The 25681-nt window shown below is 49.4% G+C and overlaps 8 protein-coding genes across 8 annotated transcripts; 7 read left to right on the top strand and 1 right to left on the bottom strand.

Annotated features, from left to right (window-relative positions):
- The first annotated feature begins 1929 nt into the window (after positions 1 to 1929).
- On the top strand, positions 1930 to 4132 carry BO83DRAFT_361022 (acyl--CoA ligase). The gene is made up of 6 exons (XM_025529438.1): positions 1930 to 2306; positions 2364 to 2744; positions 2803 to 3078; positions 3144 to 3306; positions 3358 to 3680; positions 3744 to 4132. The coding sequence occupies exons 1-6, from the start codon at positions 2031 to 2033 to the stop codon at positions 4071 to 4073; spliced, it is 1749 nt and encodes a 582-aa protein (XP_025388252.1). The 5' UTR covers positions 1930 to 2030; the 3' UTR covers positions 4074 to 4132.
- A 224-nt stretch (positions 4133 to 4356) lies between these two features.
- Positions 4357 to 6166, top strand: BO83DRAFT_378500 (WD40 repeat domain-containing protein). The gene has a single exon (XM_025531270.1). It carries the CDS (start codon positions 4530 to 4532, stop codon positions 6087 to 6089), a length of 1560 nt encoding a protein of 519 aa, XP_025388251.1. The 5' UTR covers positions 4357 to 4529; the 3' UTR covers positions 6090 to 6166.
- Positions 6167 to 6318: 152 nt separating this feature from the next.
- BO83DRAFT_378499 (NADH dehydrogenase [ubiquinone] 1 beta subcomplex subunit 3) lies at positions 6319 to 7059 on the bottom strand. The gene is made up of 2 exons (XM_025531269.1): positions 6816 to 7059; positions 6319 to 6757 (listed from the first exon to the last, which is right to left on the bottom strand). Exons 1-2 carry the CDS (start codon positions 6908 to 6910, stop codon positions 6598 to 6600), a joined length of 255 nt encoding a protein of 84 aa, XP_025388250.1. The 5' UTR covers positions 6911 to 7059; the 3' UTR covers positions 6319 to 6597.
- Positions 7060 to 7311: 252 nt separating this feature from the next.
- Positions 7312 to 8866, top strand: BO83DRAFT_312871 (CCR4-NOT core DEDD family RNase subunit POP2; the record flags this gene model as incomplete). The annotated part of the gene is made up of 2 exons (XM_025527532.1): positions 7312 to 7800; positions 7889 to 8866. The coding sequence occupies 2 exons, from the start codon at positions 7312 to 7314 to the stop codon at positions 8864 to 8866; spliced, it is 1467 nt and encodes a 488-aa protein (XP_025388249.1).
- A 1070-nt stretch (positions 8867 to 9936) lies between these two features.
- Positions 9937 to 12367, top strand: BO83DRAFT_338061 (peroxisomal copper amine oxidase). Its single transcript, XM_025528496.1, has 3 exons — positions 9937 to 10581; positions 10637 to 11887; positions 11945 to 12367. The coding sequence occupies exons 1-3, from the start codon at positions 10128 to 10130 to the stop codon at positions 12292 to 12294; spliced, it is 2055 nt and encodes a 684-aa protein (XP_025388248.1). The 5' UTR covers positions 9937 to 10127; the 3' UTR covers positions 12295 to 12367.
- Positions 12368 to 18459: 6092 nt separating this feature from the next.
- On the top strand, positions 18460 to 18807 carry BO83DRAFT_388804 (uncharacterized protein; the record flags this gene model as incomplete). The annotated part of the gene is made up of 1 exon (XM_025532772.1): positions 18460 to 18807. The coding sequence occupies one exon, from the start codon at positions 18460 to 18462 to the stop codon at positions 18805 to 18807; it is 348 nt and encodes a 115-aa protein (XP_025388247.1).
- A 2917-nt stretch (positions 18808 to 21724) lies between these two features.
- BO83DRAFT_388803 (uncharacterized protein) lies at positions 21725 to 23463 on the top strand (the record flags this gene model as incomplete). The annotated part of the gene is made up of 4 exons (XM_025532771.1): positions 21725 to 21810; positions 21893 to 22858; positions 22972 to 23248; positions 23380 to 23463. 4 exons carry the CDS (start codon positions 21725 to 21727, stop codon positions 23461 to 23463), a joined length of 1413 nt encoding a protein of 470 aa, XP_025388246.1.
- A 144-nt stretch (positions 23464 to 23607) lies between these two features.
- BO83DRAFT_388802 (uncharacterized protein) lies at positions 23608 to 24440 on the top strand (the record flags this gene model as incomplete). Its single annotated transcript, XM_025532770.1, has 3 exons — positions 23608 to 23808; positions 23853 to 23981; positions 24117 to 24440. 3 exons carry the CDS (start codon positions 23608 to 23610, stop codon positions 24438 to 24440), a joined length of 654 nt encoding a protein of 217 aa, XP_025388245.1.
- Positions 24441 to 25681: the final 1241 nt, after the last annotated feature.

The following is a 25681-nucleotide window of genomic DNA, read 5'->3' as shown; positions in this document are numbered from 1 at the left end:
TGACCCTGATGTACTATAAAAAAGGACGGCGCAGATAGTGACGGGTTGTACTTAGTCCAGGCTGTTAGCTTATGAGCAATACACTCTGGGTTACTCGATCCTTACATAACTACAGCGTATTATTCTTAGTGATGTTTTTCATTCTTCTGCTCGACTACATACGTGGCTAATGTCAGTGCCCAGAGCCCCAGATATACTTGTCACAGACAGCTCTATCAAGATACTTTGAAAGCCCGCAACATCAACACTATCCCTTCATCCATTTAATTCAATTCAAATTTCTCAACAGTAAAACAATACCCGAAATTCCACAATAAAATCCACATAAGGAGAGTCATATTCCAACCCCCAACCCCAAACTCACTCAAAATAGCCATCTACTCACCACCCTACAAAGCCAACTCCAGGCTGACCATGAAAAGACCAAGTGCAAACATTCCACCTCAAACTATCACACGACTACCAATCCTTCTCGTCCCAAATCAAACAGGGCAATCCCGCTTATCGTGCCCCTTGCCATTACATTTGGCACATCTCTGCATAGGACAGTATCTCATAGAATGACCGACACAATCACATCTCATGCAGCGTGGAATGGGGCACTGCATTATTGAATGGCCTTGCTGGTGGCATGCTGAGCAGGTTGTTGGGGGGAAGGTGTATACTCTGTCTGGCATTTTGGTATGGTATGGTATGGAGTTGATATTGGGGTGGTTGGGTGATCTGATGTGGTTGGGGACTATGAATGGATGATATTAGAGGATGGGCGGAGGTGTAGATATGAGATGGGTCTCTGGTTGTGAGAATATGGAGTGGATGAGGACTATCAAAAGAGGAGGAATTTATAGTGTTGTGGTGAGCACTCATGAGGCTCTCAGTGTATACCATGTAAGAGGAATTTTGTTACTCGTCTAAGTTGTTTTTTCTCAGTAAACTGTTGACTTGGTATGACTACGTGGTACATTGGATGTTTTAGGAAATTGGCAGAGAACAGTTAAATGGAATCCCTCAAGTACCCCAAGTAGAAGTAGATATTTCATCCTCCGTGACATATTGACTTGGTATGACTACGTGATACACTGAACATTTTAGGAAATTGACAGGGAACAGTAGGAGTAGACTACCCTAAGTAGGAGCAAGTAATACTGTTGCAGAATACCTACTCAGCCTGGCTGTCTATCTACCAGGGTGGCATCGGTCCTTACCCGATGGACCGACCCATGACCATAGAGTTAGGGTGGTGGGGAAACGTTAGACCGTCTGGGACAATGCACACTTTTAAGTAAAGGGTGGTACCGGCAATGCACAGCCCGCGGCTTCCGCACCCACCGATTGATGTCATGCTTCCGGATAAAGTGTCAACTCAATTCGACCCGTTGAACGAGGAGGAGAAAAGATTAGTGTCTTGGTTGATGATGTATGCGCAACAATTGTGTGACCCGGTGGAAGAGGCAAAAAGCCGTTAACCACACACACAAGCGCGTGTGGGGCTGCAGATCACCCCGACCGGCAGCCGGCCTAATTTCTGGGGCGTCTGCTTCTAGTTATAAGTTACTTTTTAGGGCCCCCCAGTCGGCCCTCGGTTATAGTATGTCCGAGCAGCAAGGAAATGTGGCTGCAAGGTGTTATGTGTCAGTTGTATGCTCGAAGATCTCCTTTATTGATTTAAGGAGTCGCGGTGAGTGTCTTCCGGAAAAGTTTTACGATCTTTCATGGCAAGCCCAACCCCATTTTCTGGAGAGTCGGATTAATCCCCGGCAAGCTTCAGGGGTACCGCAAATTGATGTAAGTTACTGAAGCCTCGGCCCCTCAACCATAGAAGCTTTCCCCGCACATCGCTGGTAGCTTTTGGAGTTCACCGGTAACTTATATACGGCTCCCCCACGCCGATCGTGACTTCTCCCCCATCATTTCTTCCTCTATTCACCCGTCCTTGATCACTCATCCTCTTGCGTCTTGTTCCGCGAAATCCGCCTCTGAATACACCCACCTTCCTACAGAGAGCTGAGAACCTCACACCCCACGACACGATGGTTTTCCTACCTCCTAAAGAGGCAGGCACTTTGCCGCCTATTCCGGACAATATTCCGCTCAGTGAATTCATGCTTACAGAGTTGTATGGGCGGAATCCTCTGGGTTACTCACGGGACCCTTTCACTTGCGGAATTACCGGGAAAAGCTTTACCACACTAGATGTGGTGGATCGTGTCGATTATCTGTCTCGCGCTCTGTCCAAGGAGCTGAACTGGAAGCCGAACACAGGCACCGAATGGGATAAGACGTTAGCAATCTTCAGTTTGAACACCGTGAGTTTCAAGCCCCAGGTCGCTACGACATCTTAGCTCACTAGATTATCTTCCCAGATCGATACCTTGCCACTGTCATGGGCCGTCCACCAGCTGGGGGGACTGGTCTCCCCGGCTAACGCAGCCTACTCAGCTGCTGAGCTAAAGTATCAGCTGCTCGATTCCAAGGCCAAGGCTTTGTTCACCTGTCTCCCTCTCCTACAGACCGCTCTTGAGGCTGCATCCCTTGCTGGGTTACCCAAGGATCGCATATACTTGTTGGAAGTCCCACCACAACTCACCCCCGGAGTCAAGGCTCCAGCGCAATTCAAGACGGTCTCACAGTTCATTGAAGAGGGGAAGTCGCTCCCCAAGGTCGAGAGACTGAACTGGGCCGCTGGCGAGGGTTCTCGGCGGACAGCCTTCCTATGCTATTCCAGTGGGACATCCGGGTTGCCTGTGAGTCAGAACATGCAGGATATTTTATGTCACAAATCGCATCTGACCTCCATACTAGAAAGGTGTCATGATCTCTCATCGCAATGTCATCGCAAACGTGCTCCAGATCCAAGCATTTGAGGGCACTTGGCGCGACTCCCTCAAGGCTCCCGGAACCCAAGGCAACCACACCGAGGTGGCATTGTGTCTGCTTCCTCAGAGCCACATCTATTGCCTCGTAGTTATATGCCATGCTGCTCCATTCAGGGGTGACCAGGCCGTTGTTTTACCAAAGTTCGAATTGGATCTATATCTCGCTTCCATTCAGAACTTCAAGATCTCGTCACTGTTCCTGGTCAGTAATCTTGCTCATATGAAGGCGCCGCTCCGCAATGGGGTCTCAGTGGTTAACTCTAATAGGTCCCTCCGATCATCATCAACATGCTCCGCAACCACGAAACTTGCGCGAAATACAACCTAAGCTCAATCAGGAGTATTTTCACTGGTGCTGCGCCCTTGGGTGTGGAAACAGCCGAGGACTTTCAGAAACTATACCCGAATGTAATAATCCGGCAAGGATACGGTACGCATTCCTTCAAGACAACTAGTGTCTCACACTGACATGAACGTGCAGGTCTGACTGAGACATCAACTGTGGTATGCTCGACTCACCCAACTGACGTCTACCTCGGTTCATCTGGCATCCTCCTTGCTGGCGTTGAAATGCGCATTGTGACCCCAGAGGGGAAGGAGATCACAGACTACGACACGCCTGGTGAACTGGTGGTCCGCAGCCCAAGTGTCGTCTTGGGTTACCTTAATAATGAGAAGGCGAACCGGGAGACCTTTGAGGATGGGTGGATGCGAACCGGTGACGAGGCCGTCGTCCGCGTGGGCCCCAAGAAGACGGAGCATATATTCATTGTCGACCGTATAAAGGAGCTTATTAAGGTCAAGGTATGTTTTCAGTGATTCGTCTTCTTACTAGAAATTCGTGGAGTAACCGATCGGAATGAACAGGGATTACAAGTGGCCCCGGCCGAACTGGAGGCTCATCTTCTTACCCACCCCGCCGTTGCTGATTGTGCTGTCATCGCCATCCCCGACGAGGCGGCTGGAGAAATCCCCAAGGCCATTGTGGTCAAGTCACCTTCTTTCCGTGGCAGTGACGAGGAGGCTATCCAATCGATCAAGAAGCATGTAGAAGAGCACAAAGCCCGACACAAGTGGCTCAAGGGCGGCGTTCGCTTCATCGATGTTATTCCCAAGAGTCCTAGTGGTAAGATTTTGCGTCGGATGCTTCGCGATCAAGAGAAGGAGGCAAGGAGAAAGGCTGGTTCCAAGCTGTAGGCATGCTTATACTTTGGGATACTGTGAGAGCGGTGCACTGCAGAAGATTTTGCCTCGGCACGCTCCCTCCTATGGATATAAATATTTCATAAAATAGATAAGATCTCATTTACCAGAATGTCCTTTAGATAAGATACAAACAGTAGATGGGATGCTTTGTGTTTAGTACTTAGTGACCCCCTTAAGCGGATGTTTGCTGTGTTTGCATTCATCGCGGGGAAAGAATCGAATTTCTAAGCGGGGGTTGATCGGGAAGATTGATCAGCACCGAAAAAAAATAATACTCATTCTTCGGACGGCGCCCTCTGTCGTTCCTTCACATTTCTTTTCAATAAATTTCAAATCGGACAGTCGCAAGCTGATCCTCACCTGAAACTTCCTGTCAAACACATCTATCACCAAAAACAACACATCCCCTGCGTTCAGTGCAACCCCGCAGTTCATATTTACATCACCATGTCGTCGCAAGATCCTCACCGCGCCGACGACGACGCCTACGTTGATGCCGATGAAGCTGATGAGGTTATCAACCGTGATGAGGACCACCCCATGGAGTCCGATGGCGAAGATGAGGATGGCGATCAGCCCATGAGCTACGAAGAACAAGAAATCACCCTGCAGAATGACTCCGCCGCCCATTTCGATAGCCACAACGACTCCGTTTTCTGCATTGCTCAGCACCCCATCCACAACAACATTGTTATCACTGGCTCCGGAGACGATACCGCTTATATCTTCGATTCGACACCGAACGATGAGCGCCCCGTCCTTCCCCGCAGCTACGAGTCGGACCCGCAACCCAGGCGCGAGCGGGATTCTCTCCAGCCGCTTCTCAAGCTTGACGGCCACTCCGACACCGTGAACGCCGTCGCATTCACGGAACCCAAGGGCGAGTTCGTTATCACGGCAGGAATGGACGGCAAGCTGCGTGCTTACCGTGATACTACACCCCAGGGTACCGGGCTCGCATGGCAGTTCCTCGCGGAGGTTCAAGAAGTGGAGGAGATCAACTGGGTTGCTGTCTGCCCTTGTGAGAAGGGCAACGAGGAGAAGAGCAACATCATTGCTCTGGGTGCCAACGACGGTAGCGCTTGGGTGTTCCGCATCGACCCCCGGGACGCCGCTGCCCCCATCTCCATCATTCAGTCTTTCTTCCAACACACCGGATCCTGCACTGCGGGTGCCTGGACTCCCGATGGAAAGCTGCTGGCGACCGTCTCCGAGGACGGTAGCTTCTACGTTTACGATGTCTTTGGCGACGCTGCCGCCGCTGGCGTCTCTTACTCCCCGGGTACTAGCGCTGTCGTCGGTCTGACTGCGGAGGACCAGCGCTTCGCCGTCGAGGGTGGTCTGTACTCTATCGCCATCTCCCCGGGTGGTGCTATTGCCGCTGTTGGTGGTGCCGAGGGCAACATCAAGGTGGTCGGTCTTCCCCGTTTAGCGCCGGCTGGCGGCGCCGCTGCTTCCAAGGCGAAGGGCAAGGGTGCTGCTTCACAGGCGACTGCCTCTGCTGCGGGTACTCTGCTCGCCTCCCTCCAGGCTCAGAGTGACGGTGTTGAGACTCTCTCTTTCTCTTCCCCTCCTCTGACTCTTCTTGCGGCTGGCTCCGTGGATGGCTCGATCGCCCTGTTCGACGCTGCCCATCGCTTCGCCGTCCGCCGTCACATCAAGGAGGCGCACGAGGGCGCCGTGGTTAAGGTTGAGTTCCTGCAGAGCCGTGCTCCTGCCACCCCCTTGCCTCGTCCGAGCCCGCTGGCAGCCGCGACGGCCGGTCAAGGCCAACCGTGGCTACTCACCTCCGTGGGTATGGATGGTATTGTCAGACGCTGGGATGCCCGTGGAGGAACTGCGGCTGCTGCCCAGGGTTTGTTGAAGGAGTGGAAGGGCCACTTGGGACTTGTTGAGAACTCGGAGGGTGAACAATCCGGCGGTATCATGGGCTTTGTGCAGAGCTCGGATGGTAAGCGGGTTGTAACAGCCGGTGATGACGGTATTTCGCTGGTATTTGAGGAGTAAACTTTTCATTATGATTAGACCAAAAAGCCTGTATAGATGCGGACTTCCGAGATATCGGCGTATTAATGCAATTTATGACCATGTTTAGTTCTCAATTGATCACCAGTGTCCTGCCTGGTATGATGATATATAGCAGTACTACCACTAATAGTTTACTTTAGTTCGTTGCTAAACTGAGATAATCTCGAATGCCTACACAGCCTGTACTCCATAAGATTTGAACAAAATGCACTTGATGTGATAAATAACAGTTACTATGTACACCCGACAAATGAAACAACCCAAGCGCCGTCTGTAGAGAGCTAAGGGCCATTCAGGATAATGAGACAAAAAATCTATCCCAATCGAATCGACAATCCCTTCTCCCGCTTGTACACCACACAATGTGACCCTCTAATCACGTACGGATGCCATTGATCTCGGCAATCCGGGGTATCCTTCATCTTTTTTCCATCGCATGTCGGCTTCTTTCTTCCAACTCCGCACTTATGCTCCCCTTGATCGTGATTTAGTGGTGGCCCTCGCCGTGGTGATGGTGATCATCCTTCAGGAAGAAGTGCTCGTAGGCGCAGTAACCAGCGAAAGCAACGCTGGCAATGCCGAAGCCAGGGAAGATGCGCTTGAAACGGTTGATGCGGCTGAAGGGACCGGTGTATCTCCAGGCCTCGCTTGGGTAAATAGTCAGTACAACACGTAATCATTCAATCGGCGGTGGAAGTATCGTACTAGCGAGCCCAGGGGTCCTTCTTGGCCCAGGCCGACCGGGGGTGGGCGGCGGCCTTGAACTCGTTGATGTCAAATCCGGTGGGGTTGGGAGCCATGGTGAGCGGATTGGCGATGGATTAGGAGCTGAGTTGGAGGTGAGTTGAACGGCGGATCGAGTATTCAGGAAATTGAGACCGAGATCCGCAGGGTCCGGACAGACAATGGACGGGAAACCGGGGGTGGTAGCGCGAGAATGAGGGACAGGCGGAAACAGAGGAAGTTGAAGCTGTACGGAAACGAGGGAGTTCGAGCGAGGACTGGGGGCTTGGCGCACTAGTCCGGATCCAGCAACCGCAGCTGTCCGCCTTCTTCGCCGGCGAGGATGAGCCCGTCCGTCCCAGAGCCCAGCGCGAAAAGAGCCGACCGAACCTCCCTCCCACTTCGCTTCAACTCATCGTTCACATCCCAATCTCAGATGCGTGACGGTTGATCAGTTCTCTCATTGCTGCCTTTCAACATGCCCCCTCCCGTCGGCCGATACGGGCCTACTGGCCTAACAGCTTCCTATACCCACCTACAGCAAGCCCATCTCCAGCAACAGCAGCAAGCCCAACATCACCCGGCCCACGCCCAGTCGGCCAACTCAGCCCTCCCTCCTCCATCCCTTGGTGGTCACCCTGGTTTTGCCACCGGAAACCCGAACACAAATATCAATCCGTTTACACTGTCCGGCACCGGTATCGCAAATGGTATGTCCGTCGCAGGGTTCGCGAGTGCCGGGGATGGAGGCGGCACCGGACTCGCCAGCCACGCCGCCCAGATGGGCTTCGCACGAGGCGCGCAGATGCAACAGCAGCAATTACATCAGACTCACGATGGCCGACTGGCGCTCGAGGCAAAGGCCGGTGCGGTGAAGACGCGGATACGTGACGTATGGAGCCACAATCTGGCTCAGGAAATGGCCATCCTGCGACAGTTCGTCGAGAAGTATCCCTACATCAGCATGGTAAGATGCAGCTAGCTGTGGAGCTGGGAAATTATGAAGTTGCTCGGCTCCTTTTACTGGGAGATGAGGGACGCTAACCAAAGCCCAGGACACCGAGTTCCCCGGTATCGTCGCACGTCCAATGGGAGCGTTCACGAATAAAGCAGACTACCACTATCAAACTCTCCGGTGTAACGTCGATCTCCTGAAAATGATCCAGCTTGGTATTACCTTGTTTTCTGCCGAAGGCGAGGTACCCCCGCCCAACGCTACGGATGCGAATGGACAGCCTCTCGGAAACAGCCTCGTCCCTGCGCCGTGCACATGGCAGTTCAACTTCCGGTTTTCGTTAGAGGAAGATATGTACGCACAAGAGTCGACGGCGATGCTGGCCAAGGCGGGTATTGATTTCTCTATGCATGAAAAGAACGGAATCGACCCCTTTGAGTTCGGTGCTCTTCTGATCAGCTCGGGGCTCGTTCTTTTGGAAGATGTCCATTGGGTCTCTTTTCACTCCGGTTATGATTTCGGATACCTCATGAAGATTATGCTCTGCAAACCTCTTCCCGAGAACGAAGAGGAATTCCACAAACTCCTCAAAATCTTCTTCCCGTCGCTGTATGATATCAAATATTTGATGAAACATGCAGGACGCAATCAGGCTGTAAACGACTCTCCGTTAACGCCAGCCGCTGCTCAAATCCTCACTAATCTCGGACAGAAGTCGGGTCTGCAAGACATTGCGGATGAGCTCGGTGTCAAGCGCGTCGGCATCGCTCATCAGGCAGGGTCGGACTCTCTCGTGACGGGTGAGATCTACTGGAAGATGCGCCAACTCGTCTTCAACGGCAGCATCGACGAGTCGAAATACTCGGGTCAGATTTGGGGCTTGAACGGTCAGATGCCGGCTTTGCTGTACCACATGCAGCCACATCAGACTCCCAATCTTAACGGCGCCACAATCTACTCGGCTACCGGCACGCCAAGCACCCCCAATGCCGGTCACATGGGCAGCCAAACACCCCATACGATGACACCTGGTGCCACTGGCGGCGTCCTGGGGCAATTCCAGCTTGCCAAGTCATGAGGCTCATCGGTTCGTCTGGCTGTCTTGGTATTATCTCCTTTCAATATTTGGTGTTAGATCAGGTTCGGGGAGTTCGAGATATTGTCTACGTTTAGGTACATTTTCCCTGACTCTTTGCTCTCTTGCTTGTATAGGCTCCTACCCCTGACCGGTTGGATCTGGCAACAGCACCCGGATCCACGGTCACTTCTCTCCATTGAACCTTAGCCGGCGGTTCTGTTTACTTTTCACCTGTTTGTCATGTTGCTTTCGGCAGAGATGGCAAGGAATCTATATGATGTGATGGATGTACATAGCATGTGGCATCGGTTGTGTTTCTTGGTGCATTGTCTTGTTTGCTAGTGTGTGTTTTCTGTTTTTTCGGTCCGTTTCAAGGAGTTCATCGCCTGCAGTGCCTTCGCATTGTCTTGGAGGTGGGTGTTTGCAATAGGTGTATGGTGTTCGTCTCCGGCTGGAATGTGATCTACGTCAAGCATTATTTCGTTAAGCGTCCGGGGTTTACCACTCCATTCGTTTCTATTCCCGTAGGTAGAACTGGTTGGGAATCTACTTTGCCTCTATGATAGACATGTTAATAATTAGCATTATTAAACTATCTTGTTAGTAGATCAGACCCACTTGACCCTTCGTGGCTCAATGACAGCCTGGCAGTGATGCAGAACGCGTTGTATTCCCCCGTCCGCGATCGGTCTGCTGATCTTGCATCGGGAAGGGGGACTCGAACCAAGACTGTCCATCCCTTGATGAGCCTGATAGGGGCAACCACATCCGACGCCTAGATCGGACCCTTCCAGGCCGACGCTCGGGTCAGTCTGCGAATCCGGGGTAGCCTATCTCACCGGTGGTCGTAGACAAGGTTCCGATTGCCGCTTTGAGTCGCAGCGGAGAAGCGGTCTACACTAGACCGCTTCGGGGCAAGGAATCCGGGCGTGCTTAACGAGGCGTATCTTATCGGTGGTGCAGCGGTCGTGCTGTACAATCATATCCTCCTCTGGCAATGCGCTTGTGCAGCCATGCACTCGCTGCTTATAAGGTGGGTGGTCCCCTCAGTGCCGACTATGGTTTCACACAGTTTGGGTGGTAACATCACTTTACTTCTTCATTTCTTGTCCTACCGTACAACCGGACAGGTCGCCGGTTTATTTTCCAACTGAGGAAAACATATACTTTTACCTCTCCCATACCCAGTTTCTACCGCACACCAAGGAATCACTTCGTTGAGAGACAATTCCGAGCGCTTGCATTACACCGCTCCTTCATCATGGTTCTTGAGCGCCTTCAACAATTGACCCATCAGGTCCAAGCTACTTCTCCCCCTCCTCATCCTTTGGACCCTCTCTCGACGGTGGAAATCGATGCCGCTGTCGCCCTTATCCGCAAGGAATATGGCAAGGTCAACTTCAACGCGGTCACTCTGTATGAGCCCCGCAAGGCGGAGATGATGGCATGGCTGGAGAACCCGCAGAAGGCTCCCCGTCCCACTCGTGCGGCCGACGTCGTTGCCATTGCGCCTGGCGGCAAGGTCTACGATGGAGTCGTCGACCTTGATGAGAAAAAGATCGTGAGATGGGAACACACGCCTGGCGTGCAACCCCTGATCACCATGGAAGATTTGCAGGAGGTTGAGTTGATTGTTCGCAAGGACCCCAAGGTTATTGAGCAGTGTGCAATCATCGGCATTCCTAAGGAGGATATGCACAAGGTTTACTGTGATCGTAAGTTGTCATCGTACGACAGGTTGTGATGTGCATGATGCTAATTCACTTGCAGCTTGGACTATCGGGTACGACGAGCGCTTTGGCAATGGTGTCCGTCTGCAGCAGGCTCTCATGTACTACCGTCCTCACATTGACGATTCTCAATACACGTTTCCTCTGGACTTCTGCCCTATCTTCAACGCCGAGACCAAGCAGGTCATTCATATCGACATCCCGCCGGTGAGGAGGCCCATCAGCAAGGCGCCTCCCAACAACTACCACCCCGCGTCGATTGAGAAAGAGGGCAGCTACCGGACAGATATCAAGCCCATTCACATCACGCAGCCAGAGGGCGTTTCTTTCGGCATCAACGGACGTACTATCGACTGGCAGAAATGGAACATCCACGTTGGTTTCAACTACCGTGAGGGTATCGTCTTGAATAACATTACCTTCAATGACAATGGAAATGTCCGTCCTGTGTTCTACCGTCTGTCTCTTGCGGAGATGGTCGTCCCCTATGGGAACCCTGAGCACCCTCATCAGCGCAAGCACGCTTTCGACTTGGGAGAGTATGGTGGTGGCTACATGACCAACAGTCTTTCCCTCGGCTGTGACTGCAAGGGCGCCATCCACTACATGGATGCTGCTTTTGTCAACCGCGCGGGTGCTAGCACCATCGTCAAGAACGCCATCTGTATCCATGAGGAAGACGCTGGCATTCTCTTCAAGCACACCGACTTCCGCGACGAGTCTGTGATTGTTACCCGTGGTCGGAAGCTAGTCATCTCCCACATCTTCACTGCCGCCAACTACGAGTACTGCGTCTACTGGATCTTCCACCAGGATGGCACTATCCAGCTTGATATCAAACTCACCGGTATCCTGAACACCTATGCCATGAACCCCGGCGAGGACACCAAGGGCTGGGGCACTGAAGTTTACCCTGGCGTAAACGCACACAACCATCAGCACCTCTTCTGTCTGCGTGTGGACGCCAACGTCGACGGACCCAACAACACCGTTTTCCAAGTCGACGCAACTCGCAGTGAAGCCGAGGTCGGAAGTGCAGAGAACCCGTACGGAAACGCATTCTACGCCAAGAAGACGAAGTACACTACGCCTCTCGAAGCAATGTCCGACTACGACGGCAACACGTCCAGAACCTGGGAGATTGCCAACACCAACAAGCTGAACCCCCACAGCAAGAAGCCCGTCTGCTACAAGCTTGTCAGCCGTGAAGTACCTCCCTTGCTTCCCAAGGCGGGTAGTTTGGTCTGGAAGCGGGCTGGATTCGCTAGACATGCTGTGCATGTTACTAAGTGTAAGTGCCTACCATGACACTTCATATTGGAACTACTTCACTAACTCCCAAATAAAGACTCCGATGACCAGATTCACCCTGCCGGTCGCCACGTACCCCAGACCTCGGGTGAACCATCCCAGGGTCTGCCAGCCTGGATTGAAGCCGCTGGTCCGAACTCTTCGATCGACAACACGGACGTCGTCCTATGGCACACGTTTGGCCTTACGCACTTCCCCTCCCCTGAAGACTACCCCATCATGCCGGCTGAGCCAATGACTTTACTTCTCCGTCCGAGACACTTCTTCGCGAGGAACCCTGCCTTGGATGTTCCTCCTAGCTTTGCTCGCACGCCGTCGCAGGTTGCTGCTGGTGCTGGAGCATGCTCTTCTTGTAGTAAGAGTGATGGATCTAGTGTTCAGGTCTAGTTTGCATCCTTCATTTTTTTTTTCTCTCTTTTCTTGTCTTCCGTCTTTGTGAAGGTATCTTTGTATGATTCCCATCATGGCTTTTGTTTTATTAGTATTTAGTTAGCTTTTGGAATAGGATTCTCTGAAATTATATGCTTTGTAGTGGATTGACCTGTAGGTTCCTTCCCAGTAAGTAACTTGATTACCGCCCGCTTATTTTCTTGGTTGACCTGAATATGGAAGTCCTACAACTGGTGGCGCATATGTCAAATCCGTACAGATCGCCTTTCCCATAACATTGATTCATTCCATGACAAATGTTAAACAAATTCCTCTTTACATTCCTAAGCCATACGTGAATCGATTAACAACTCAGTCTGTGAAGCTTGTCTGGTCACTTTACACCCTTGCAATAGTGACGCAGCAGTATTGACGGACACCGGGTCGCGATTCACGCTGGCAGATTATTTTATGGAAATCTCCGAATAACAAATAACAGATTCTGCTCCCTTGTCTTAAATGCTTGCTTTTTCACTGATTCCCGTTTCTAGATTACCTGGTACTGCTATATTTGCCTGTATTTGTCTATATTCGTGAAAGCTACTTGGTCCGTGGCCAGGTACCGGGTCATGCTTCCCTTGAGCTTTGGCCATGGAATTGCATCACACGGTGATATAATGTGCACTCACTACGACTTTTACTTTACGATTCCCTGTGCTCGGTGATTATATACACGTCGCGTATTGTATGAAAGAGGCTCTTCACCAGCCGCTCCACATTCATGCCTGTTAATTACATTAGCTGATTCTCGCACTGCCTCTTCTATAAGAAGCTCGCTTCTCCTCTCCCTCTCTTCCTCTTTCTCCTCACCTCTCTCTTCCTCACACTCCCATCAGCATCATCAACATATATAGTCATCTCCGTCTTCTATATACCCAATGGCATCATCGACACAAGCACCATCCTAAAAACGACTTCCTCTTTGATCTTTGATATACTTTACTTCCTACTTTTCCTCTTCATTGTTGGACTTCTCTACCGTGTGCTGGAATATCCCTTGTTCCATCCTACTCAAAGGGTCTGATATATCCTTCCATGCAAGTCACCACATCACTCATACTCCGTGAAGGGACCTATATTCATTCTTAATCTTCAAGGTTATTGCGGAGCTTCGAATACTTTCCGTCGCTCGTTCCCATATCATGATCTCCCTAGCTTCCTCGCTCTAATCTGCCAGGAAAACTGGTATAGTTGCGATGCTCAACTTCCAATGGCGTCAAGACCAGAACACCATCGAGCTACTTGGTCATGGTCGATGCGTGCTTCAATGACACCTTCATGATGCTTGTAACACAATGTCGATGATATCGTGACCGAGATAGCTGACATGTATCATGCTGCATGTCGCCCATATCGCTTGCAGGATGGAGAGGATGAACATATACCCATCAATCGGCGTGGTGAAGGTGCGGTCGCCAGGTCCGCAGAGACAAGCTATGCTGGTAGCTTTGAGCTTCGGCTGTTACGATGGGGCTCGCTTGATTGAGGGTCTCGCCCTGAATCACTCACTTAATTTCGAGTTACAAACTATCAAGACGACCCAGTGATTTTCGGCGCGAGACCACCATACACATAGCTGTCGATTAACGCGAGCAGAAAATACTGAGGCTTTATTGTTTCTCTATCTCCCACACGCAACGGTATACGAAGTCCAGAAAAAGTCACAATGCATCATGCCATTTCCGTGTCTCTATACCACCAGGCAAAATCATCATGGCAGGGCCTAGCACAAGACCATTTTCTCATGATTAATCTCGATGCATCTCTGATAATGTGATCAGTCTTTCAAGAAACCTTCGTCATGCTCAATACGCTTGACTGGACTGCTAGCCAATGGCGCTGTTGCTACAATTGCACTTTGGTGCTCCCACAAACTGTCACACTACCGGCTCTTCGCGGAAGACTTTACTCAATATACTCATGGTTTGGATTAACCAAGAGATCCATAGTGAGTCCAGTTTAGGCTTGCTGCCAGATACGCTATTGATATCGATAATTCATCTTTAGCACTCAGCGCCCATTAGTCACTCCAGTCAAATCGTCGAATACATGGGCTGACCTCCTATACGACTACACCCACGAATTGTCTAATTGTGCAGTGTGAGAGACTACCCGACAGCATAACTTGCCTGTCGATACTAAGAAGTAAGGACAATTGATTCTGGAAGGCTTCAGTCTATGATGCTGGATACATCCTCGTGCATACATCGTTTCCCATAGGCCTCTTCAGATAAGCCTGTGTCACTCGTTCTATGCTTGGAAAAGCATCCGACCCAACTAGGTCATTATCGTCTCATGGCTTGAGAAATGTGTCTTTGAGAAACCTCCCCGACCATCGTCCAATGTCATCAAAGCCATCATGGATATACGGGACTGTACATACCGTCAGAATGCGCCGAAATGTTCCTGGTTGCGACCAGAAAGAAAAGCCATTCCCGAAGAGCTTGTTGTCGTACAAGGCTAGTTGTTGCCGAAACAGACACGGACTATCACGATACTCTGTGGAGGAACTGGTATCTGGTTCTGCTTCCAGGGCACATAAGTACTATGAAGTGCGTTTGTCAAATAAAATGAAGCTTTCTTCAACATCAATGAATCAACTGCCGCTGACTTAGCAGTGGATATCTCCAGGAGCACATCCTGACGTCAGCATGAATGGGTAGGGCTCAACGTTCCCGTTAGTTTCGATATGCGCGCTCCTTCAATCGGTGGTTCTATCTCGTGATTAATTGTGTTTCTTGTTCTTCTGATATAGTCAGAATCCTGCGTCATGACTTCCATTCCAACTCAGGAGCCACGAGTCTGGAGATGCCACACTTTAGTTGGATGTCTCCTAACTAAGTTGGGCTTACGCGCGTCAATATGTACCCAATGATGCTACAGGTACTGACGAGAGAGATTGGGTCCGATCTGGCAAGTGCCGCTGTATCCACTCAGTTGGATCTCGAAGATGTCTAAGAGGCATTTCGAGAGACGAAACACCGAGGACAATAACAGTGCCAAGTTGAGAGATTGACGCCAAATCAAGACAAGCGACGCTAGAAAGATCAGAAACGAGTCAAGTTACACACCGCACACTATTTCAGGTATGTACAGAGATACTCCAGGTCCAAGAACAGTCAGGCCTGCGTTCATCCAAGGCAAGACGTTGCGCAGCACATGCAACCAACAACACTGAAACCTTCTTATCCCAATATTTCTAGTTCTTGTGCCAACAGCCATATCCGAGACAAGAGATTTGTTTTCAACCTGCCATATCCTTCGTCTCAATCTTCCACGTCATCCTCTCCAGTGCATACTGCATCTTGATCTGGACGGCGTCTGGCCTTGACGCATTTAGGCTGGTGGGGGAGTATATGATCTCCCTGAGACGGCGTCTTTCGATGCCTACATCTGCGGGCGAACGAAGGAACGGAAATATACAGCATTATAATACTAAGAAGCTGGTTCGGCCAAGCAACTCAATGGAGCTGCTTTCACTCGTCCGACAAGAAAGGTACAGAACAGTGCGCTGCCTACTGTGAACGGGCGCTTTATCTGCTCCTCTGCCAGCGTTTTCTCTATGCCGTCTCCTTTTATATCCTTGTTCGTCTGACTTCAAACAATACTGCTGGCTTCGTGAATCGCACATTGTTTACGACCATCGAAGCTCGTCCTCACTGCTGCTTTTCCTCGACTGGTATATCTCTGGTTGATGCTCCCTCATGCTACGCTTGTCAGGCAACCCCGTGTTGATCAAATGAGATATCAATTTACGAACTTTCCAACAAGCTGCGCAAAATTCTAACTCCTGGATATAATACACGCAGCGACGACGCGGATACGCATTTCTCCAAGACATCCCGTTCATTACCGAAGGAGCAAACAGACGTGGGAGCAGATTCTCGCTTTCCATGTGACGGACAAGAAGACAGACACTCCATAATTCACGTTCATGTATGCGGGGATTTGCAATCTTGGAAAATCGAAAGATGACATCGATCAAATTTTGACGCTGAAGACCACAATCATAGGCATTCGACGTCTGAAGATTTTTCAGCAACACACAAGAGGCACCGTACCCGAAAGTCTATACAGCTAGGAATGTTTTTTGGATGTGAGGAAATCACCAGAATGCACCGCTATGTACCGCTGATGGGAGTCATCCATATATATTATGTCTGTCCGCCAAACAGTTCGTTAACAGTTGATACTGCTACATGCAAAGGCGTATTTGAGGAGTCGGGGACATGATGTCAGTCCTGACCAGCAGATGAAAGCGAAGCTGGCCAGATGCAACCGGTCATACAGGAAACAGATGGAGATGGATGGATCTTATTTCCTCGTGACTCACTCCAGACAAGAATGGCTAGAATACTTCCGGTCTTGCGGAGGAAAGTTTCGACAGGCATAGGCGATTAAAATTGACGAGACTGTGATTTTCTCCATGGGCCTTTGAAGATGATGACGTTGCATCGGTCCACTGACAATCACAACCTACTTCATCAATCTGCCTATGCTAGTAAGAGACATTACCATATCCACAACTTCCACCATTACTCCAGAAGTATGGTGGCCGGCTACTGGCAGTCATAGGCCAACTAGGTCATGAGTTAGTGGAGATACTTCAAATGATACTTGTCCTTGTCGACCTATGCAGCCTAGGAAAGCTGCTATTGGTGGACACAGCTCTCAAATGGCAGCGAACTTCCAGATTGGGTGTGCTTTGTGACTTTTGGCTTTCTTCTTACCAGTTATCATGCTTCATAGGAGTCTCATGAGATCAGGGCTTGCCGATGTTAAACCCGACATCATTGCTAATCGCTGAGCAAACACTTAGTCCATCATTGAACAACGGATTTTCCTGGGTGGATTGATGCTTTTCAATTCACTCGCAATGACAAGTCTTGCGTCAGCGGGTCTTCACGACACCTGCTTTTGTTCAGGGTGTGTGGTAGTCGCTAACGACCATGGATGGTGTGTTGGCGATTGTACTATATCATATTTCCCGGGAACCCGTTCGAATACATTCATATCCCCACATTATTATTGCTTATACTACAAATTGAGCAAGAAATGATGGAGCCATAACTGCGATAACAAAAGGCTGGTCATGGGAAGATCCAGCGGTTCAGAGTGCTTTGTGTTGCCCGATTTCAGACATTGATCCTGAAACCCGTCGAACAAATGTTTCCGAAGAAGCGTGCTGAGACAATGACTTCGGTCTTATACTTTGTTAATCTCAACTGCGATTGACCCAGTATACCATGCGTCCATGAGGATGTTATATGAGGATGCCCAGGCTTCAATGCCGCCAAGTGATCATGTTGAGAAAAGTACACATTCTTCAAGTGGTCAACGTGACTGGGGTGGTTCACATCATCCTCACGGGGCAAACAGGTGAGCAGCGCTTGAGCGTCTTTGTCCTGGTTGGACGTTTCCTTCCTGGGGAATCCCAGGACATTCTACTCGCTCGTTCCCGTCCAGCTGCACGTTATGCAATTGCACACGTTCGGTCTTCGCACAATATTCCAAGCAGCTTTAAGAAGAAGGATCTTTTCAAATTGCGCCATGAGAGGTTACCAGTTCCTCGGGCAAAGTTCATGGAGTTATCACTATAGAACGATGACCTCCAAATCGCTAAGGTCCCCGAGATCAGACCTGAGGTTGATGACATAGGATGGACAAGGTCTCTTGCGCAAAGGATCGGGATGTTCGATACAGTCTTGATCGGCCATCACAATTCCAAAGCTGAACTAGGGGGCAAAGCACCCGACATATATGACGCTTTCGACGGTGGCATTGTCATTTGCTCTGCGTACTACGCTTGAATAACGGTATGAACGTCAGCCAATGTTTGACCTCATGGAGTGTTAGCTGCAGCACTACAATGAGTCAAGGCTTATGAGGTCTTTCTCAGTCATCCGGTGGTTCATCTCAATTATGCTCTTATTGATTGGCCTAAAGGAGAGAGAATACAGGGCATTGCATACGACCGAAAGTTCCAGCTCGTACGATGTCATCGCGCTTATGGTATACTAAGAACCTCGAATCTCATGATCTAGTTAACGAGAAGATCACAATGGCTGATTCATAAACACTAGTTGCTCACCAACTTTGAACGTGATGTGACGCCCATATCGAATGGACGCAATCAATACTCTACACAAAAGAGCCTATATCGAGAATGCCTTACTGTTTCATCCGGTCATTCTACGTCTCGTCTATAAAGAACTACCTGCCACGAACACCGCCGCCACCGCTCCGAGGCGATTACAACGCACTACAAAAGGGAAGAGTCCTTCGTGGCTAGGGAACGAGCAAGTGGCCGCTCTGGAGCAGGGATTCGACCTGTCTCCTTTGCCTACGCTCAAACAAAACGAAGTGATCGTGCCGAACACCTACAAAGAGGCTGTCTCGTCGCCGCTCGCTCCGTACTGGAGGGCAGCCATGACCACACAAGTCGAAAAGATCAAAATAACGAACACCTAAGTGGTGGTTGTCCGACCCGCCGGCGCTCGCGTAATCCCAGGGATTTTATATACTACGCTGTTCAAGAACCGGATTCTTATCAAAATGATGAGGATATACTCATAGCCTTGTTGTTCTGGATATACACTGCACATTACACTCATTTTGTGCTTTCTCGAAAGAAGCGCCGAGGCACGATATCCTCGTCTGAATGGTTTAATTAGAGACTTTCTCTGAAGCAGTGGACTTCGACACCGACCAGACTCTTCTCTCGTCGTCCAGGAACATTCGGAATTGTCACTAAAATAACTCGTTCGGCAGCTTCATATCATCGCTGAATCAACTTCTTCGAATGCTTCTTCTCTCCGGGAAGATCTCCTCATGACTCTATACTTCATGGCTTGTGCTTTGAATGCGCAACTGATTTGAGAAAGCCACGAACAAGGTAGCGAATTGCATTAGCAGTTGTTCTGGCTTACTATTGGTGGTGCTAGAAAGACGACTCTCAAGGGCAAAAAGTCAGGGAAGAACGCACGCAACTTTTGGGTTCTTTTCTACCAGAAACCCTGTCCGTCGTTTCTCTTAGACGCCTACTATACTTCGATTATGACGATGATGCTCTTTCTCCGAGGTTATACTACTAATGCTTCTTACATTCTGAGCTTAGAGCTGCTCTGTGGCGTGCAGAGATGAATGCCCAAGCCTCATCCGTCGTAGAAGGGTCGTCTCAATATGGAGTACTGGTTTCTAATTCCGATGACTCTAATGTCGCATGGGTGCGCTTTTTCTTTTTTTGCTGACGGTTGTTGGCTCCAGATACCAAGTCTCTCTTCTTCGTGCAGCGGTAGAGAGAAATGATCAGTGAATTCATGCAGAGCTTCTACCGGAATCTTCATCGCCTCATTGCAACTACCTTGAGGCTGTCGATGAGCATGGTAAGGTGGACACAATAACAGACTTTTTATCCAGCTTATAGATTCCGACATAGTCCACCTTCAAGGCCATGAAGCAACAAGAAACTCTCTGGACAATTTTGGCTTGTATGCTGGCTTCTGCATACCCAACAAGACGACTGGTACTGAGCTTTGAACATTGTCAAGATGAGCTGCTTGAGCAATGCGTATCGCCCAGACGTGAGTCAGTTCGTCCATTCTATGGCCACGACTCACTCGTCCGGCTGTACCTTGGTATCTGCCTGAAGGGCACCGGGTCTAAGGAATTGACTCAGACTGATCGAAGCACCAGCTTAGCTACGAATAACGGACCAACGACGTCATCTACCTTGCAACCATAACATCATTTTATGGTGTGGTTGATGGAGAGTGAATTTATATGAAAAGATATTGATAAAACCCCATGTTGCTTTATTGGTTAACACTGCATTTTAGAACAGACCTATCGCTAGTCGGCTGAAAAAGATGGGGCATGGGGTAACCACGCATTCCTCATTGTCATGCCACAAATTATGGGGCAATGGGCTAAAGGCTCACCTACCTACACCTTGGAAACAATCGCAGCAGAGCCGATCTATGTATCGAGCTAGTCAGCAACTTGTTGTGCTATGGATACAAAGTATCTCCTGCTTCAAGCCCGCTACTAGTGTCGTGTGGCCTTACTACCGCATCCCGACACACTGGAACTGACCTAGGTGTCAAGAACCCATGGAGCGATCATGTTCACAGCATCCCAAATACGAAATTCCAAATAACATTGTCAGATATCACGGGGCGTTTCTCTTACCCCGGAGTATAGTCGTTCAGCAGACTTGTTTCGCTGGGCTGTACTTGATGAAGCCGCTATTGCTCTCTCTTCGTGCAGCCTGTTATCTTCACATTAACCATCCATTTTTGCTCGTTTTCTCTGCTCTCAAAGTCTCTTCTACTCATCCCTTTCATTTGCCTGCGTCATGCCTCGCAATTGCCATCATCCAGTGACTCTTCCGGCATGAGTCACTGCCTTAGAGCGCTCTTCTTCCTTATCAATTGGGTGGAACACGTCCTCATGCTACTTATCTAGGCACACTAGCAGCATTACTTTCTCGGTAAATGAGAGCGATCTGAGGGGTTCGAGCATTGTCACTACATTTTCGGTCAGAGTCATCCAGCCGGATGCTGTTCATTGGCGAGTACTGTTTCCGGAATACCACAATTTCGAGATCTATCGCCCCGATCTCGAAGGTTCAACGCATTAGCGTTTCTTCGATGCATCGGTACTAAACTTCTGTTGCCGGCATCGAACCCGATCTCGACATCTACTCTCCATTCTTCGTGTTTTTCCTTATGTACATGTCGCCTTCTGCCCCAAAGAATACGAGGAGCAGCTCCATATACCCAAAACACTAATACGATCAAGACCCACATTTACAGGAACATCAACGCAAATGGCATGTCTCATACCGTCACCACTGTTCTTTTCAATGATAGACGGGTCTTCGAAGATTATATAGAATTGCTGCTTTCTTCAAACCAAAATCTGCACGGACCATCATGGCCTGTCAATACTGCAACAAAACAGAAGCATTCAGTGACCAGGAGTAGGCCAGGCTTAGTTCTCATATGTTCCCTGATAGGACAGTCATCGTCGGCCGCTGGAAATGGGAATTATAATCACAGATAGCATACTATTCTTGAGCCCAAAGCTGTTCCATTGGGGACATGGGTAAAGCTAAAAGTGCTCATCTGTGATGGGGCTGTTCAGGCTTCATGAACTCGAGAAATCCTACTCGCGAAACATATTCCACTATATCCAGCAACAATTGAAACTGACAATCAAACCCAGCATACATGACAAGTTCTTAAGGCAAAGACTATGGTGCAGAAAGTGATGGCTAAGACCTTCCATCATCGTTGCGTGGAGGTTACTGGCATAATGTTCTCATGAGTGGGACTGTCAACTCAAATAAAACTCGATCGTTCGGTTGGAGTTTTCTTCACTTAGAATGCTGGGCATGCTGCCCATTCTTCGCAATCAAGTTATCATTGAAGAAGAGGAACTGACTGGGTGGCGCATTTCCCAGGCGAGGAGGTATGCATCAACACACACTGAGAAGCCCGACTTGCAGACGCCATCATGTATTCTCTATATGGAGATACCATCGCATTTTCAGCGGATCCCACTCGAGATGTTCCAGTACTGATAAGTCTCAAAAGGTTCAAGCAAGCCGCGAACTAATGCCGGCAATTGAACCAGGCCTATACATAGTCGAACCTACACCTCTGTTCCTACTATCGCCGAACCGGTTCGTGAAGTTGATCAGAAAGGGACACTTGGAGGCACGCGCGGGGCACTATGTCCTTAAGGCGATCATGCCGCTTATCTGTCTCCGTCGCGACATGGGCGAACGCATGGACATAGACGACCAGAGGGTCTGTGAGATCGGCGGCGAGATCCCGCGAGCTGGGTCCGGTGGTTGTTTCCACGCCGTAAACAATTTTCTTCACGCAGTCTCCATCTCGTCCTTGTTCCGGCGTCTGCAGAATAACGGCACATTCAGGGGAATGTCGATTTTCCAGTACCGGATGGGAAGGCAGTTCGGCGACCTGATCAGTCCTTCTTTCTACAACCTAAAATGGACAATTACTTTTGGAAGTTCGCAACCGGGGATGGCCAAACCATCGCTGAAGCCACCATACAATCGAGAACTGCTTACGCCGATCGCAAAGCTAGACTCGAGCTCTCTAAGAAAACATCATTCGAGAGCTGGAAAGCAAACTGCGAGACAGGTTCAACGCCTTCTATACTACCGCGGCAGGAAGCAATTATCGGCATGCAGTACCGATCTTGCTCATGTTGGTGGACAGACGCATCACTGTTCGACAATACATGTGTCATTTTATTTCTTTGGGCTTGCCACTAGACTTTCTACCATTCAGTTCGTCATCGTGCTTCAGATTCGTGGGATTGAACTTTCCTTGTTCGGCCATGACTACAGTACACAAATTATGCTCATATACAAGGCGACTTGGAAGCAGCGACTGGAGATATATAAGATGCTAGTCCCGCATCCCTCGATCAGAACATCCATGCACTCCAGTGTAAACTATTTCCATCATGCGAATCCTGAGAACGAGCAGTAGGTGCTTTTAACAGTACCTACTATCGACCAAATGAGTCTGTATGGAAAGCTTATACACCAGCAGATGAACCGGGGCCGGAAGGATAGACACAGACAACCGTTATCCATAGGATCCCCGTCGCGCGGACATTCCGCGACGAGTGCCACCTTTCCTTTGGTAAAAGGAGTCCCATCATCCGTGTCCTCAAGAGGTTGAAGGAAAGCTGGCGACCCGCATATTGGTTCCTGTCTGCTACCCCCTGCCCCTCCTCCCCTTGCAATATTCAAGCGTTCATGAAGCTCACAAAGACGCCGGAGTGGACTGGCAACCCGGACACAGCATACCTAAATCATGAGTACCTTGCGGAGCTCGGGAGGCAGTTTAGAACAGCGTCTAACAGAGATCAGGTAAATATTCTTGATGCGACTCTGTGTAAGCTCTGTGACTTCTTCCAAGCAATCAATTTCATCAAACGCACTGCGGATACGGAGTGGTTCGGGCAACCATGCCTGGAACTCCCCCTGAAGATAATGTGTAGAGTCGAGAGCCTGTTCGCAGAGCCAGATTGCCAGTTACTGGCAGAGCTCCGGAATACACGCCTGCGGCAGTACAAGGAATATGAATCGGAAGGCACGAATAAAGTCTAATTAAAGCTTAAACTCGCGAGCATGACTGGTGCAGTTCGTGTCTGTGCCGCATTTCCTGGTCTCATCCGATATACAAAGCAGAAACATATTGCCCTTGAGAATATCATGACAACTGTGCCATGTATGATAATGAATATATCATCCCTCGTCCAGAGGAGAGCCAGTGGGCTAAGAATATTGATATGTTGCTGGAAGGTTCGACATGCTGGCAATATCTTGTAAAGCTTATTAGGGGACTCAGGACTGAGGAAGGTACCAACGCACTGCAGAAGCTGGTCGTCCTCTCAGAGTTTCCCTCTTCGGCTGTGGTTCTCTATCTGGTACGTCTTCTTCTTTGCTTGTTCTGTCCACTAGATGAGTATAGCTAACACCTGTAGAAAGTAACAAAGCCAATGATATAGGTGACAATTTAGCCAGTATACCTGAGTGTGCTTCCGTTGTCTCTCGCCATCCGGATACGCCGGTTCTATGGAGCCCAGCCCTGGCACAGCTAGTATGTCTGACTGCTACGATACACAAGCACTCAATCGTCACGCCTTGCTCTCTGATCTCATCTACAAAACAGTGTCCAAAACTCTGGAAGGGCATATGATTTAAGACATGTGGACTTATAAGCGCCAAATCGAAGATTGGTCAAACCCAGCGCAATCTCGACCTGATTGGAACTGTCAGTGAGCTCGAAGATCTGACTTCTACGCACCCAGTAGTTACGTTGAACTCTAACACTTGCTACATCACGAGTCAAGATGAAAACGTCGCAGTATCATACGATGGAAGAGACAATCCTACGCTGAGTACTCAGCCTGCGAGCTACGCTGTGGCCGTGCGAAAATCTCCCCCAGACGGGCTGGGTATTCTGAGAGATCTATTGTCAGGAACTTGGGAATGTTTTCGTCCTTCCCCTCACCATTTTAGATATACTCGTCAAATAGCGCCAATATGTGAGCGTTAGGCGGCTTTCACGTCTACTAATTGACCCAAAATCTGGAACGGGAATGCGAAGCCCGGTGCTAAGTCTGACGAACTCATTCGACCGACTCTACAGGCCTGCAGCGTCTAGATACCAAAGAAAGTAGGCTAGATGCTGTGGAATATCAGTGCCAAACCTGAGTGAAGAAGTCGGGAATAACAGACCCGGATCATCCCAGGATGAATGGAAAGTATAACGGAAAAGTGCTTCGCTGCCAACTGGTTGCTGTCACCGGCTGGCGGAGATCCTTCTGCGGTGCCTCATGCTGGGCATCATGTTAGCTGTCTATCAATACAGGACAGACTCAGGAAACGGTCTTTTACTCCTTCATATGAAGATGAATGGTTGATGGTTGATAGCGGATGCTGTTAACGATCTTGATGCTCGAATTAATACTCATCATGCTCAGTCCTGAAAAATCAAGGACGGAATGAAACCAACGGACTTGGGTCTGTGATAATGCTTCATCAATCAGCGTCAATGCCATATTTCATCCTCCCACGTCACTCGCTGGCGCTGATGACCTTCAGGTCATGGAGACATGCGCAGAGGCTCTGGGATTGTCCGGGTGTCTAGACTATCTTGATTTGAGGTCCATAATGGCCCATCATGAAAGAGAACTGGATTCAGAGATGGCTTGGACAGTGTGGAAGCCCAAATCTAGGATTGGTCTACTGGGGAGTGTCACTACCCTACTTTGCAGAAGGGAGTTTCTGTTTTAAATGGGGTGTGTGGATGTCTTTGCCCCCTACACATTTCCTATTGCAACAGCTCGAGAAGCAGCAACTGATGGTGGAGGAAATTTGATGTTTCTGTTTCAAAACAGTTACTATCAGTTGTTTTTAACATTACTGATGGTACTAGTATTCAGTTCCTCACGTACTTACAAAGACTGAAGCGATTACCATCTGATATTTATCGTAGTTGACATCAATTAAGACCATACTCCCATACTACCAAGTACCAAACAGCCATCCCGTCCAATAAAACACATACAATAGAAAGCTATACCCAATAGATAACAGAAAAATATCCTTCACAAATTCAACAGACAATAAGAAACAGAAGACAACTGAACCATAACATGAATGACCTCACTCACCTCCCGCCCTACCCTGTGCCCCACCACCCACCATTCACACCGTAACCGACCCCACTCGAACCACACCACAAACCCCCTTCAGTCAAATATAATTTGCTCAGAACCACAAATCTCCAACAAC

The sequence above is a fragment of the Aspergillus eucalypticola genome, assembly GCF_003184535.1.
Source record: "Aspergillus eucalypticola CBS 122712 chromosome Unknown BO83scaffold_12, whole genome shotgun sequence".
NCBI classification, from domain to species: domain Eukaryota; kingdom Fungi; phylum Ascomycota; class Eurotiomycetes; order Eurotiales; family Aspergillaceae; genus Aspergillus; species Aspergillus eucalypticola.
This window is presented reverse-complemented; position numbering and strand designations above follow the sequence as displayed.